The 16,405-nt window shown below is 43.3% G+C and overlaps 1 protein-coding gene across 12 annotated transcripts in view; it reads left to right on the plus strand.

The window, feature by feature from the left end:
• TENM2 (teneurin transmembrane protein 2) overlaps nucleotides 1–16,405 on the plus strand; it is a 523,183-nt gene that overhangs the window by 97,242 nt on the left and 409,536 nt on the right. Inside the window, exons 1-2 of one of the 12 annotated variants that reach the window (XM_057312299.1) lie at nucleotides 1–14,567; nucleotides 15,098–15,180. The exon at nucleotides 1–14,567 is cut by the window's left edge and continues 25,182 nt beyond it. The exons of 10 other annotated variants lie outside the window; for them this stretch is intronic. In XM_057312299.1, the coding sequence (XP_057168282.1) occupies nucleotides 15,165–15,180 (16 nt within the window). In that variant the 5' untranslated portion in view covers nucleotides 1–14,567; nucleotides 15,098–15,164. Of the gene's footprint in view, nucleotides 15,181–16,405 lie in introns of all 12 variants that reach the window. One more of the 12 variants, XM_057312300.1, reaches the window with a different exon arrangement.

Here is a 16,405-nt window from a genome sequence, read left to right on the forward strand (position 1 = left end):
ATTATTATATGCCAACTCGGAGGGTGTAAGAGGGACACCGTCTGCAGTGGTCTCTCCTTCAGCTAACTCCCGGTGTATCGCTTGTTTGCCACCTAGCAGACACACACTGCCTTGTATTAAATTGTTTTCACGTGTGTGTGTTTTATCATCTATCTCCGTGGTTCTCAAATTTAGTTAAGCACAACAGTCATGGGAGTCACTTATTAAAATAGGTTTCTGGTCTCCTGAGAAGTCTTTGATACAATCGTCATGACTAAAACCTCAGATACCTGTATTTTTATAAGGCTTTCCTGGGATTCTTGGAATGAACAATATTTGGGATTTGCTGGTCTTTAAAACTGTAGCTCTGTGAGGGCGTTTTATTTCCTGATATCTAGCCAGGTCCTTGGAATAGAGTAAAGTTCAGTAGCTATTTGTTGACCAAAGGAGGGAATGGATGGATATTATAAGTTTCTTGAGGTCAGTGATGATGCAACTTAGCTCCCACAATGCTAGTAAATATCAATCAATAACAATTTACTGACTGGTTAGTTTTAAATCTCTGTCTTCTCTACCTTTGCCCAGCTCTAGGGAGATGGCCCTGAATCTGCTTAAAGTCTTATGTTCTGAAAAGCCTGATGCCTCTTTAGTGAGGTAACGTGGCGGGGGTAGCATCCAGGAACTGATCTGAGTAGTTTCAGGGGTCCGCTTCTCCTAGAAACCGAAGAAGAAAACCAATTCCCACATTTTGCAAGTTTATTTTGCTGTAGTACAATGAATAATTGTCCTGAGGGGACTAGATGGCATCAGAGAGTATTAATCTTAGATTTTCATTTCCTGTAAAATAACTTTCCACTTATTACATTCAGTGAGAATACTTTGGGTTTCAGGAAATATGCATATTTTATCACAGACAGTCCTAAGTGTGCTCCCGAATGTATCTGAAGCTCTGGCGTTAAGAGGGGCAGGTGCAGGCAATTGAGTGAGCGGGAGGATGCCAGTTCAGGCTGTGAGAGGGCTGGAAGTACAGGTAGGACCCACTCACCTGGAGTCGGCACAGCCAGCACGTCGTTGTCTGACTTTAGGCTCATTGAGCTTCTCAAAATTGTTTTTCAATAGGAAAATATTAAAAATAAAAAAGACAGTAATAACCATAATGAATGGGCTAGGATTTTTCAAACCCCTGACTACGCTGCCGGTACTATACTAGGCTGTTTCATGTCTCATGCTATTTAATGGATTCTTTATGGGAACCCAATGAGGTAGTGTAGTGAATGACACGTGTGAGCATCTCAACTAAGGCTGAGTTTAGGGGAAAAAAGAAACACTTTGTTCACTGAACTGAAAATAAGTCCAGGGGTAGCTCCAGAAGAGTTGGATTTCTGAGGCCCGAACCATACCACGGGACCCTTCTTTTCCTTGTTGGCTTTTTCTGTGGTGATCAAGATCGACCCCAGAAATTCCAGCTTATACTCTCTGAAGATCAATTTTTCATGGAAAAGAAGACTCACTTCCTGCAGAATCAGTGAAGTCCATAACACCTCCCTCACCTCTGTCAGTTGCCAAGTTCAGGGGACCCCAAGATCACCGTCAGTTTTAATAATGTGCCAGAAGGACTCAACTCACTGAAAGCTATTATACTGATAGTTATGGTTTATTATAGTGGAAGAATACAGACCAAAGTCACGGGAAGAGACTCATAGCACAGAGTCCAGAAAAATTCAAGTAGCAGAGCGTCTAGTTGTGCTCCTGCAATACAGTCATGGACGGAGCTAACTTTTCCCAGTAACTGTGTGACAGGACACACAGTGTGCCAGCCAGGAAAGCTCTCCCAAGCTCTGGTACCCAGGGTTTTTACTGGGGCTCAGTCACAGAGACACAGTTGACCATCCATGTAGCTGATCCTTAGTTTCTAGTCCCTCCGGAGGTCAATCTGATCCACGCGGTTCAAAGCTCCCACCATAAACCCGTTGTTAGACTATCCATTGTAGCCCAAGGTCGCCAGGTAACAAAGATGCTAATGAGGCAGGACATTCCCAGGACTTAGGGATTACCCCTTTGGAGCCAAGGGCAAAGGCTGGACTTCTCTTTGCATATAGTTAATTCTTTACTCTACAATTTCACAACTTCTCCAATAATAGCCCTGGCCTCCAGTGCGGTCATGGGTCCATCCCTGAACCAATGGCTCTGGCATGGAGAGGAAATATGCTGACTGGTTAGGCCTAGGAGTAGGACTATTCACCTGGCCCATGACGTAAACCAAGACCAAGTAGTGTTGGTCCTCAGAGAAAGTTGGTCATTGATCAAGCTCTTTTCAGTAGTAAATAAGAGGATGAAAGTCTGTGTTAACTTATGACAAGACTCCACACAGTAAATAAAACACCAAATTCCTTTTACTTTGATTTAATGGTAAGTCATTAGCAAGTCCATGGGAAAATGCACTAAAGGTGACTTGATAAATGTATTTTTTTAGAAAGAGACAGAGCCTCTTAAAATACGACACGTGGGACTTAAGAAAGAGGCTGAATAGCAACACGTTGAGGAGGAGGCTGTGTACGCGATTGCTCATGCAGTTTCCCACCAGGAGTGAGTTGTCCGTCTCATTTCCCTAGAGCAACATGAAAACCTCCTAGTGCAGTGGTTGCCAAGCTTGTGATGCATTAGAATCTTCTGGGGAGCTTTTACAGTTCTAATGCATGGGTCACACCCGATACTAGCGAAATCAGAATGGCCGGAAAAGGGATCCAGGGATCTGTATTTTTGTAAAGATCCCTGGGGATTTCCATGAGCAGCAGTTTGGAAACTACTGTCCTAGACTATTAAAACAGCACAAACACTATTGCTCTGAACACTCGCTTCCAGTATGGCCGAATTGACCGGATTAAAGGAACACACCCAACCACCAGTCAGAGGAACCCCTCGTGAGAATCAGCAGCTTGTAGGGCAAAACCCGAGTTGGCCGTGTCTGGGTTCAAATCTGACTTTACGTTGACTAAGCATTGGCCCTTGAGCAGGCTTCTTGGCCTCTGTAGGGTTCAGTTTCCTCATCTGTGAGGAACCTCTACTCCAGGGAACTTCTGAAAGAAACAGAAAGTGGCTGGCATAGAAAACGTCGATTCCTTTCCTTCCACTGTTATATTTATTGTCAGAGAGAAACCCCTAGTCTTTTTTTTTTTCCCCTCCTGCTTTTTACACTTTGTTGCTCTGTGCTGTTGTTTGGTTTGGTTTTTAACACATCTACGTAAGACTTTTTTTTTTTTTAATTCTCTCAATCGATGATGCAAAGGTTCGAGGTTTTTTTTTTGTTGTTAAATATATTTGTTCCCTTGAGTATTGAGTCCCAACAGGAGGAGACCCATTCAGTCACTTCTCCAAACAAGATGTATTAAGTAGCTATGACAATATTTCATCAATCCTAAAATGCATTCACTTGCAAAATAACTCACTGTTACTTTATGTATGAATAAGAGCGGAAAAACCTTTGCCAATGACGCTCTAACATATCATCAGTTCCAAGAGGAATTCCTGTTTCATAAATGTTGAAATGAACAAGGAAATGTACATCCTAGAGTCGGTGAGATGCGGTATCCTCCAGGAGCTTAGGCGTTGAGACACAGAGCTATACACACTCCTGATTCAGTCATCAGAGGCCAGGAAAGACTAAAACCCACAGATGGCCTCAATCCTCTCTCTCTCCTGAGAAGAGAGTTGATTTCAGTTTGATGAGGAGAAAATTCTTTTTTATGGCTCTTTTAGATTATTAAATGTCATACACTGATCACTGTTTCACCTTTGAGAAATACAGTGCCCTGTTCGAATGGTCCCCATTTTTAAATCCCATTTCTTTAAAACACGGCCAGTTTTAAATGGCTGTACATCATCCTACCCATGGATGGGAGAGTGAAAACAGCTCATTATTTCAGCAGATCACATGAGTCGTGATACAGGAAGGCAGGAGGCAGGAAGTTAGAGGGAATTCAATTTGATGACCATGTGATCGTTCTTTCTCAAACCTCCCCGTTCAACTGAAGATTTTATGTTGTGATCCCAAATGGGTCAAAATGCAAGCTTGGGAAAATTTTTTTTTTAATAGAGCCCTTTGCTTTATTCTCTCTCCATATATTTAACACAGATATGCCTATTTCTCTTTCTTTACATTAAAACCTGATTGCCCAGAAATGTGCCTACGTTTACTAATTTTTTTTCTTATGTAGCTGGCTAAATATGTCCCCGAGGAAAGGCAAGGTGTTTGGAGCAATTTGGGGGACAGGTGAACAATCAGTGATTCTGACTGATCCCGGTGAAAAGAAATCTTTGTATTTAGTTTGGGAAATTAATTTTTTTGATGATGGAAAAATACTGCAGAAAAAAAAATCACAGATAAAAGAGCATAAGATAAAAAAAAAAAAAATAGCCATTTCAAATCCAAACGAGAATCCTAATAGCAACTTGGTATGCCATGCTGGGGCCCCGCTCCGGTCAACAGAGCTTTTCTTTTGAAGGTAAGCAATTTAGAGAATGGATCTACTCTACTGTCTGGTAGGAGGATGGGTGCCAAAGTTAGATCTTTAAGGAAATAATCTTATTAGCCCCTCTTATTAAGGAAGCCTCTGCAGTGTGTAGACTTTGAACCTGCCTGATAAAAAGTAGGTCTTGTCAAACAGCTCACAGCTCCTAGTGAAAAGGTTGAACTTTGTTGGTTTAGATCATCCAATCCAAACGCAAACACGTTTCTAAGCTTCTGTTTGCATACTCTGGGAGAAAAAAAGACTTTCTCATTTTCTCTGACTCCAAGGAGCTGGCATCTCCCACCGAAATTACTAAATCGCTATGTTAATGGCACGCCCAGAAAGGCAAAACTTTCCTGCAGAACCTGAAATTTAAAGCTTCCCATCGTTATTGTTTGGGACCTTTTATTTCTTTGACTCTTTATTTTTTTTTTTTTCCCCTTAACGGACCCTGGTCCTTGAGTTTCTCGACCATTACATTTCTGAGCTGACCCCGTCTGAAGTTGTAAGGCTGAGATTTTGACAGCTTTGTCATTTTCCTAGCTGTGAGGGTTGATGTCAAGCTTACAGGATTATTGCTCTCCAGGAAGACTTCACTACATAATCAAGCAGACGGTCAAGAGAGAGACAAAAAAAAAAACTCTAATTAAATCAGGAGGGCTGTCTTGTGCCTATAAAAAAATTTTTTTAAATAAAAATCCTGCAATTTCATGCTTGGATTCAAGCGCAACAATTGGCCCCAGTCAGGGGCCTCACTTGTCGCAATGGACAACAAAAAATTGCCATTTAAGTGAGCGGCTCCTTGAAGAAATAGCTTCATTCTTTGCTTCTGTGCTATTAAGGCTCTTCTCAAATCAAATTAAAGAAAGGCAGGGTAGCACATAGCTTGATTAGAGGAATAGAATGGGGAGAGCAAGCTCTTGTCTGGCACCTGCTGCTTTTGCTCCAAAGATGTGTGGCTTCTGGGTTCTGGCCCAGTATGTAATGCAACTGGACAGTAGTAGTAGCCAAACAGAATTAAAGGAAAGCATAAGACCTAGTCTCCTGCAAACAGAGTTGTGAAGAGCCTGACGGCAAATTTTTTCATGAAGGCTCGCTGCAATGAGGAACCAAGGACCTCATGGGATTCCCAAGCTACTTTAATCCATTTTAGTTCAGCACATCCTATCTGAGACCTACTATGTGCCAAACATTAGCTTGACACCAGCGGTTCAACAAAGTCATTGGCAGGAGCTTCGTGGCTATTGAGGACAGGTGAGAATATACTAGAAATATATGACGGTAAATACAATGATAGGACGATACTAATAGCTTTTTAAACTGGAGCGCCTACTATGTGCCAGTCACGGTTCTAAGCACTTTACAGGGGACAAGGCATTTCATGTAAAGTTTAGACCGTGATGCCTGGAGCACAAAGGACACAAAAATCCCTTGAAAGGTGGTGTTTGAATTGGTTTTGATGGAAGTATAGGAGTTATATCCTATTTTGAAGAAATACAGGAATGAAAGAAAAACCTTGCTAAATAGAGAAGCCTTAATCTGTAAAGGCCTGAAGTGTGCCATAAGATATCATCCAAGAAATAGGGTCTTGCTCCTGAAGCATAAAACGAAAGGCAGGTGGTGGGGAAAGAGCTGAAGATACTAGAACAGAATGAAGGCTTTGTCCTATACGTGAGGGAACTAGTGGAGAATTTGTAAGTAGGGATGATGTTCAGATTTCTGTAATAGGAAGATCACCTTAAGATCCAGACTTGCTTCTGTCCCTGCTGAAGTAAGAGCAGTGCAAGTTTGCCCCGTAGCTGTCCCTTGAAAACCTCCTCCCCTGCCTGAGGCACTTGTGTGGAGCTCTCGGAGAGCAGACATCTGGACATTCCATTTGTTGATTAAAAATGAAAGGAATCAAGATTTTTATTTATTGGTGAATCCTGCTCTTGGAAACATAATGCTTCCGTATCAAATCGAATGCTCTAGGATTTCTTAGAAAGCATCGCCGCCTTCAAGCAGCAACCTGAGTGTTTCTACTAAGTGTCTGACTGACTGTGTCTGTGGGAATGACACCCCCTGGACAGCTGGCTGGAAATCACATTAACTCCTACCTGCTTTTCCACTGGGCTCGTGTGTGAGACCATCTGTGTCTCGTACTTACAGGTCACGCAAAACCATCTTGCTGAGAGATGCCTATCTTTGATGGCCAGTAGCATGACTGACTGACAGGCCAAAGGAGAAAGGCGGCGGCGGGGAGGGGGACAGAGAGGCAGCAGTAATGTATAAAGCTACACTGAGGTGTGTAGGTGGGCACACAGACTGGTGATGATGTCCCCAGGACTTACTACTGCAGGAAAGGCAGGCCACCGGGGATGAGATGATGAGCTAATATGTGTCAGTTTAGAAAGTGAACTCGTTTCTTCCCTAACCATTTTGCTGCAGGTTAAACTCTCCTTTGTGTTTCTGTAAACCAGGTCCTGGAAATACAAAGGTTTGCTTCCTGCCCTGGAAAGTAACCGATTTTCCTTGCCACCGTTACTATGGTCAGTGGCTCCCATTTCTTCACGAGCAGGGACTGGGCACTGGGTCCTGGAGAATGCAGTGTGTACCCCGGTTAGTGGGAATGAGGGTAAGTTGTAAGACAGTGTAAGTCTCTGAAATATGTCTAGTCGTGAAAGGAAAGGAGTCAAACCAACAAAGCTGAATGACTTGGAAGGCCTTCAGAGGATGGAGGAATATTACGTAATTGTCTGGGGTTCTGAGAGGTGCTTTACCGGAGAGTTGACCAGTTGAACGGTAACATACCACGCAAACACACGTGCAGACCTGAGCAAAGCCGTGGGAACCACTCTGCTGTGGTGGAAAAGGTGGTGAAAGAGCGGGGAGAATACACACCTATTCCAAACTTGCATTTTGCTGCCAAGCTTACAACTGGGGCAGCATCTTCTCTCTCTCTTCTCTCAAACAGTGCCCTGGTACGAGACAAATCTTCAGTTGATCCTAAGCCAGAGAATTGCGGCCTCTTCCTCACGGGCTGGGTCTACAGCCTGAGAAGCAGCAGTTGTAGCTGCCCCCTCCCGCTGACTGCCGGCCCCCACTCCACAGATTTCTCAGGAGCAGGGCTCTGGCCCTCTTGGTCATTTCAGGCATATGGAGCCTTCCTAAGTTCGAGCCACATATCAGCTTTCTAAATTGAGAAGGTGATGAATTTTTAAATTCTTGAACCTGTGCTATAATAATATTTCCACCATCCTACACATTACAATGCAAGAAGCCAACAGATACATTTCCCTATGACGCTGAGACCATGAAATATTGATGGGGGAACAGAGCGTGGCTGTGGTATTGAGGTTTGCCTACAGTGAAGGGAGCACTTCACATCCTGGCTTCTCATTCCCCATCTTTCTCTTCTGACACTGAGGATGGGAAGGAAGCCCCAAACCCACGATACCCAAGGCTAGTTCAATGAAAGCTCTTAAAAAACCGTGCAGTGAATTCTGTCTAAAAAGGTCTTTATCAGGTCTCCAGGGACCAATTGCTAATGCAGCTAATACACATTTGATCTATACAGATGATTTTCCCTTTGTCCCCAAGGGAACCTCTACAAACACTCTGGATTTACATGGTGCCAAGCCCAAGTAGCCTGTCGGAAAATAAATAGCATTTTAACACATTCAAGCATCAGTTCCCAGGATGAAAAGTAGCATGTGGGCTCTTCTCTGAGTTTTCTATCTGTGCTATAGGACATACTCAAACTTCATTTTTAGAGCATTTCTTTTCTTGGTGACATTTCACTCTGAGGCACTGCATTCTGAAGAGAAAAGGGCACAAAGTAGAGACTCTGACGGTTCAAAAGGAAAAGAATAACATTTCATCTTGGACATTATTTCCAAACACGTGTTTGAGTGTCATGTGGGGACCAGTAAGGGTGGTACAAACATGCAAGACATCCTGAAGGGGCACCTCTTTGAAAATGTAATATTGATCTATTTACTATAATACATATTAGAAATTGTGTGTGTGTGTATGGATAGGCGCACACACAGTTGTGGTTATATATACACCTAACACTTCTAAGCTGCGATTTCGTAGATATGATTAGCTAGGATGAGATAAAGTTGGAAACAGTGTTTTTCTTCAAAAGGACTTACTAAATGAATAAAGAGCTGAGGGTCGGATGGAATGGTGGCTGCCGTAGTTTCGGGGAAGGACTGGCTGGGGCACAAGTCTGGAAGGTGGTAGGAAGATGACTCACACCTGGGAAATGCTGATCTGGGGAAATTCCGCACCTGTCTGATTAATAGGAGAGTCAGGGCCAGCGCTGCCCTTCCCTGGCCAGTGGTGATGAGAGTGGATCGATGTGCCTACATCCCCAGGCAGAGACAGACCATAACTGATTCCCGGGGGCTCAACGCGATTTGAATCGCAATTCCCTGTTATCAGAAGTCCTGTTTTCCTTGTGGTTTTAAGCAGAAAATTGCATGTTCATGGCACCTCAGTCAGATGCGTCCTATCAACCCTCCTGCAGGTCACTCCGGAGACAGGCTGTTCGGAGAGGGAACTCCTCCAAATGAGTGGGCGCTGCCCTGGGTTCACAGGTGCAAGGAGAGAATTCGTAAGTCTCTCAGGTTGTGTCTGAGCCCATGATAGAAAGACGGTGATAGTAGTGCCTGGCTCTTGAGTCTTTAGTATCAGCCAGCCGTGGCATGGTAACCTTCAGAAGAGCTAGGGGAACCGGATACCATTATTCTCCCTGGTGTATTTACAGGGGAGCTTAAGTTAGAGACAAACAACAGCTAGAGGATTCGAATCCAGTTCTGTCTGACCAAGAGGGGGGATTTCGTTCACAAGTCAAAATCAGAGGCCACTCTCCAGCCGTGACCACTTTGGGGGAACGACTGTTCTAGAGCTGTGGTTCTAGTGTTCACGATGGGCATTTGAAAATCCTACAAAGCCTTCTTTAGAATAGCGTCCAGATTTAAACTTCGCCCCTGGCAACCGGAAATCACAGAATAAGAAAACATGAACCATGACCTTTTCTCAGGTATGGCAAAGGGTGGGAGAGTAAGGGGGATGGTTGATGTAGGAGAAAGAGAAGGAACAGAAAATAGTAAATCCGTATTTAAAAATAGGAGTTTATGTGCCAGCATGTCTTCCAAGATTCATAGTCCTAACATCACAGGGCCTATGGTATAGTCCCGATGACATGAGGAAAATACATATTCTCCTCGATCTTCTTCCTCACCGATATTATAAGGGTTTTGGACTAAATGACCATGTAAATCCCATTAAAACCCTTTGAATCTACATTAGGGTAAAAGTAATTTTTTTTGCTTTTGCCTTTGATGGGAAGTAGCTCAGAAAGAGAGAGTAGGGTTGGACAGTGGTTGCTAAAACACTAGGGAAACCTACCTTCACAGGAGACTCAGTCTGGAAAAGGACAATAGAGCCACACCATCATAAATGATCCCAGGAAAGGTTATATAGGGTATCTCCTTCCGGAGCAGGGAAGAGGGCATGACCCAGGGAACAGGGCCCACATTCTATCCTATTCCAGTTCTCCCTCTTTGGGCTCTGTACCAGAAGGCCTTTCCCGTCTTGCCCATGCATAGACTTGGAATGTTGTGGAATCAACCAACTTTCTCAATCAGCCTCTGTACAGAGCAAAACATTATGAGTCCTCTCCCTAAAGAGCTTAACCGTAACCTCAAAAAATACGAGGACTGCTTTTCTTTTGCTTCATTTAAGAAAGTTACTCAGATGAAAATCATACAGTTTCTGAATCTTCTCTGCCACTTGAACTTCTTAAACCACCAGTTTGAAGATAGCCTTAAACAACTGGTCTGTCCCGTGGAAACAGGAAGTCAGTGCCTGGGGCAATTCCTTGTGTTGTTCTAGAAGCAATGATGGTTTCTCAATTCTGCCAACAAGACGCACGTAGGCCTCCTGGGTTGTCTGAACAATACAATCATTAGGAATTGAGTTTGAGCTTCCACAGGGGATAAAGACAAAACCAGAATTTATTTTATTTTTTTCACACTGTTTCCTTATTATTATTATTATTATTTTAACCTTTTATTTTTTTATTTTTTTAAATAATTTTATATTATGTTAGTCATCATACAGTATATCCTTAGTTTTTGATGTAGTGTTCCATGATTCATTATTTGCGTATAAAACAGAATTTAAAGACCACCAAGAGTACCTATATTACTTACGGAGACAGAGAAAAGCCTGTGTCGTAAGACCAGCATTCTAACCCCCCATATTATAATAGGACAGAGGGCCCAGAAAAGTCAGAGTTACCCTCAGATGAAGTCTACCTGGTATGAGAGGAAATGTTCAGCTCAATGCAGGCTAATTAAGTACATACCATGGAGGGGGAAAAAGAAGGGAAATGTTAACTTAATGAAGCAAAAGCATGACTTGCATCAGAAAGCGATTAGCTGTGGTGATCTGTGCAGTGAATAAAGCCAGGCCATGTTACAACTTGATTTGGCTGATGTGTTTCAGAAGGACTCATAATTCATGTTTCAACTGGAGAAATAGCTTCAGCAAATGATGCAATATACCGCATTTTTATTCAGGTGGTTTGACAAAAAGCAAAAGACAGCATTGTTCGAAACTCTGAGAAAGGGTCTTGCTGTCCGTGCAGTCCAGCTGCTCCTCGGATGCTGTCACAGTGTGTGTGGGTATTGCTCAGCAGTGAAATGCGGTAGACCCTGTTTATTGTGAAGATTTATCATTTGGGGAGCCCTTGTTTACATAAGCAAGAAGAAGTGATTTGTACTTAAAAATAACTGCATGTTCAAGATCTCTTGTGATTATTTATATAGAAGGAAGACGTAGTTATTTGCTAACTATATCATTAGAGAAGAGATTTGTGGGCAAAACTGTGTTTTTCAAAGATATTAATAACATATGCAGCCTTTTTCAATTATGAAGTTTGAAGTACTGTTTTCTCATTTGGAAGATTTAGAAACTTCTAGCAAAACCTATAGATGCTAAAGTGGCTTTGCAAAAACTGTAGAACTTCATTTACTGAAAAACTTAAAATCAAAATTTAAAGTAATCCCCTTCTGGGGAAAAAAAAAAAAACCAACTACTAAGTTCATCATGAAGTATTGGTCCTGTAAGCACATTATTAACGCAAAGACACTGGATTGGATGGTGAAAAAGAAACTGGCTGTGCGTTCCACTGGTTTTACCTTTAGCCTTGTGTGGCGATGAAGGAACATGTGAGAGGTAGTCAGACCTCTGCGTTCCAGCGAAGCCGTCCTGGGTAACATGAGATTGAGTGAGTCCCTTAATCTCTCTGGTCCCCCTTGTCCTTTTTCATTAAGATGCTAGTTTGCTATTAGATGGAGGTTCTCAACTCAACCTCTGTTGCTTGTAGCTTGGGGAAGGGGGCGTGTAGTTAAGTGGACGGAGGGATCTGGAGGGTGGGACTTCAGGCCCCTCCCCCCCAATCTCAAGGAGAGCAAGCCCTCTCTGGCCATCAAAATTCTGAAATAGGTTTAGTTTACAGTTGAATCAGCAGAAAGGTGTTCCGTTGATTTTTTAAATGTTGAAATTCTCTTTAAAAAAAACAAATCCCCTCTTAATACTCTGTTTTTATACCCTCTAGTTTTTATTGACCTCTGTCATGGGGCAACTACTGTGAACGTGTTTATTGAAGGCAAATGATAGCAATGACTGCAGCGTTTTGCACAGATTGTTAGTAATGATCTGAGTGCTCAGGGAGCACTTTGAGATGAGTCTCAGGCATCTGTGAACCAGCCAATGTAAGTTCTGTGCCTTTTGATTGATAATCTTTTGAAAATTCATAATAACCAAGGTTTATTATGAGCTCACGAGTTGCCAGGCACTGAGTTAAGTACCTTATATTTCTGACTGAGTCTTCAAAATTCTAGAAGTGAGTTTTATTGCCCATAGTTTCCAGATAAGAAGACTGACACTCAGGGAGGCTGAACAGCTTGTCCAAGGTCACAGGTGACCAGATGACTGACAGAACCTAAGGCCTTTCCCACCTTGTAGCTCTGCAGGGTAAAAAGAGGGTCCCCAGGGGACCCTCACTAAGACTTCTGGTCTTCTGTCAGCCTCTAAGTTGATTATTGCTTAGTTATTAGAGGAATAAATGATATTCTGGAATGATCTTCCTCCCAAGGAATCATCTCTGTTCTTGTCACTCTAGTTGGCTGCTTCTGAGTCTTTTCCAGGAAACAATTTCTATATGTGTTGGACTCCTTAGTGGCAAGAATGAGAGAAACCACCTCAAGTTGAGAGCACAGCTGTAGCCACATGTGGCCAAGGACTCCTGAAAGGTCAGCAGACTGGATGACCCAGCGTTTTGGGTATGGGGAGCCAATACTACGACTTTGAAATCATCTGACAGAGCAACTTGATTTGCTTTCCCATGCATCAGATCTTCGGGTGCCTGGGTTGTTATATGATTGTGTGGTGTGTGACTGTGTGTGTGTGTGTGTGCATGTGTGTGCACACGCGCACTATCATGCTGCCTCTCATCTGTTTATCGTTGAAGGATGTTCCGCTTTTTCACACACTGCAGCAAATTCCCCATTGCTTTGTGGTGGTATATATCAAAGGGTGGGTTTGCCCCCTTTGGGCTCTATCCTACCGACCTACTCTATGTTCTCTACCATACTTTCCATCTCAGACACCAACTTTCCACCCAAGATATCTGAATGGGGATGGACTAAGCCATTGGAAGTGACAGTCACTTAAAAAAAAATAAAAGTAAAACAAAAATTTGGCAAACGGGAATGCACATTCAAGGGAAGCCCTTGGAGAGAAGCAGGTTGTTCTTTTCTCCTTGTGTTCTTGGATGAGACAACTGACTTTGCCCAAGCTGACTTCTTGCCTAGATAAACTGACTTAACTGGGAGGTCCTGCCAAAGGTGGTTTCATTAAGCGGTGCCCGGGGCTTTCGCGAAGTGAAGTCCCCTCTGCCTGCCAAGCAGGGACTTTCTAGCTAGACACCAGGGGAAATGCATAGCTTCTCACTACTCCCGCAAAGGAGGAAGCTCCTGTCCTCATCCTTGCTTTGCCGCACCGGCGTACAGATCTTTCTGCCTGTGGCTAACATGCCCGGCTCATAATGTGTTGTCTAGCTACTGACAAGAAGGGAAATAGTGGACTGCGACTTGGAGAATTGTTCGTTTTGCTGAAGTGGAGACTTGGGGACAGAGTCATTGCTCTACTTGGCGGAATCAGTGGTCTTCCCGTCTAATGCTGTGACTTGGATGGGGCACCAAGGAGCATTTGTTGGGTGAGCGTGATCGCTCTGCATCCAGCTTGGAAGGTTAGTCATGTTGCCAAATGTGCCTTACTTCCCTTAACAGCCCATTCTAAATCAATCTTCCATGAATTCATCAAAATGGTTTTTTTGTAGTGCCTCAACTTGGCTGCTTGCATATCCGAGCCCCTGACCCATGGCAGCCACTTGCAGGGCATTCCCTGAACTGTTTTCTGAACTTTCCTCCCTGGAGTGTTGTCTGTCCGCTCCTGGGGAAGGGTCCTTTCCCCCTGGCTCATTTGCCGTCGTGGCCATATGTCAGTGCTCTCTTGGCTCCCAATAGATGAGTTGGGACACGCCTCAAAGTGCTCCTGTTTCCTCTGAAAGAGGTTGAATCTGGGAAGAGAGGGGGGGGAAATATATGTGGGAATGGTTTAATTGTATCCATGAGGGTTCTTCGTAATCAGGATGCCAGTGTGTGTTTTCCAGAGCCTAGAGCTGACATAAATAATGTAGCGTACCTCGCTTTGTGCAGGCTTGCTGAGGAATGCTGATGGAGAAAAAGCCAAACTGGGATCTGAAGCTCCCGGCTCCCGGCACAGCCTTTAAAATCTTTTTATTGAGTAGCAGTTCTGAAACTGCAGCCAGGGCCTTGGCGGGCTGTGTATGCCAGGAGAGGTGGATGGAGGAGTCACTCTGGAGGAAGGCGGCTCAGTTGGTTTTTGGAGAAGGAGAATCTAGAGCAGCCCGGGCGGCTCCAGCTAACGATTGGTTAATTTCATTTTGCCTTCTTAATCCCAGAAGGAATAGGACAGCTCTGTCAAGGCCCTGAGAGCCGGGTAAGTGTGCAGCTGTTGCTAACAAGATATGACTGGCCCCTCAAACATTGTTAAAAGCATCTTGCTAGCCTTTTAGAGCCTCTTGCCTTAATGGTAAGAGCCAAATGAGCTTTGCGGGACAGCTAACCCCAAATGAAGTCCTGCAGCTTAAGCTCATTTAAAGGCGAAATATGCACTGGGGAGAACAAGAGGGACCACAAACGCCACAGTTCATTTGCAGGAGGGAAACAAATGTGTCTTTACGTGGGATTTTTACAGGAGGTCTGCCAAGCCAAATTTCCAATTGAAGCATCTTCCAGATTTTGATTTAAAGTGTAACTCAAGCCCTGTCTGGGGCACCAACAATATAAGTGAAGGAAAAGATGGGTGGGGGAGTAGAAGGATGGTAGAAATAATTCTCTGTTGTTCATGTTCGGGGACAGGTTCTGGGCACTCAGTTAAAAAAAAGTCAGCTATTCCTTGCTTATACTCTGGTGGTTTAGAGAAGGACCTCAGGGAACATTTGTTTTTTGTTTTTCCTTTTGATTAAGGCATTTGGGGTCTAGAAAAGAAGATTAAAGCAGGATCCGTTTAATTTATTTAGTTTGCCTCACAGACATGAAGCTTCAGAATGGTAAGTATCAATTATCTTCCTACGGGTCGGGGACGAGCGGGGAGAGGGGCTCGCAAGCGGGTGTTCCGAGCAAGGACCTGTTAACAAATCCGGGCTGTTTTATAGCTTTGGCCAGTGGTAGGAGTTGATGTGTTGACACAGAGAAAGCACTGGTGACAAGTTTGGTTGGACGGGGAGGGTCTGTGCAGCTTGCCTCTTACGGGATGGTTCTTTTCTGCTCTTGCTGGTTTGACACTAAGGAGACCTGATTGGGACACCTCGTTTACCCACTTAAATCATGTAAAAATACTCAGATACTTTCGTCATGGAATGTGTGTGTGTGTGTGTGTGTGTGTGTGTGTGTGTGTGTGTGTATTGCTTTTAAGCTGCTACATAGTTGTTTTGGCTTTTCTCTGCATTTAAAAAAAGTATTTAAATGTGTTTTATAAAATAGTACTTGGAAATTTTGTCTGTTATGATCCTCTGAATATATTACTAAGAACTCTCAAACTCTGTCTGGTTAAACTGGTGGAAAAGAAGCACTTTTTTTTTTTTTTTTTTTTTTTGGTCTCCTCCTCATTCCATCGTCTCCCAGCAGTGCCCAGATCACGTTTAGCTGCTACTTTATAGGGTTCCATCAAAATGTGGGTTCACTACTCACTAGAGCCCCACATCCTTCTCTCTGCTGATGCAAATGCTTTCTTTCCCAGATCAGAGCAGTTCTCTCTTGTTTTCCCTGCCAGTTTCTGTCCTCATGCGTAAGGGAAAGAGGATTGAGATGTCTTTAGTCTGAAAGGTCTATCTCAACAGTTTTCTAGCAATCCTTCCATTCTTCAGGCAATAGCATGCCCATCTGTGAAATGGGCTTGAGACCCGATGAAAAGTGTTAATACCTCGGCTCTCGGGAATCTTCTCAGTCATGGTTGCGAATATGCGAGAAAAAGTTGTAGTAGAGATTTAGCTAAGGGGTTGTCTGTAAGCTGTTCTCTGTAAGCCTGAGTTGAGAAATACTTTAAGTGCCTCCCCCAAACTGGTTGCTTGTTGGTTTTTATTTATAAGTGCATTAGAAGAAAGTACATTTTAACTGCAGAGAGAAATACAGTACTTCTAATAAACAAAAGTCAGTTTTTATAACCTAAGAAGTGACCTGAAGGAATGTGAGGAATTGATAGAAGGCTGTGGTTCTCGGGTGCAAAGTCACGGCTTCATGTTTAATTTAACAAAACATTAAACATTTCATGTTTAA

The sequence above is a fragment of the Ursus arctos genome, unplaced genomic scaffold (genome assembly GCF_023065955.2).
Source record: "Ursus arctos isolate Adak ecotype North America unplaced genomic scaffold, UrsArc2.0 scaffold_15, whole genome shotgun sequence".
In the NCBI taxonomy this organism is placed as follows: Eukaryota; Metazoa; Chordata; class Mammalia; order Carnivora; family Ursidae; genus Ursus; species Ursus arctos.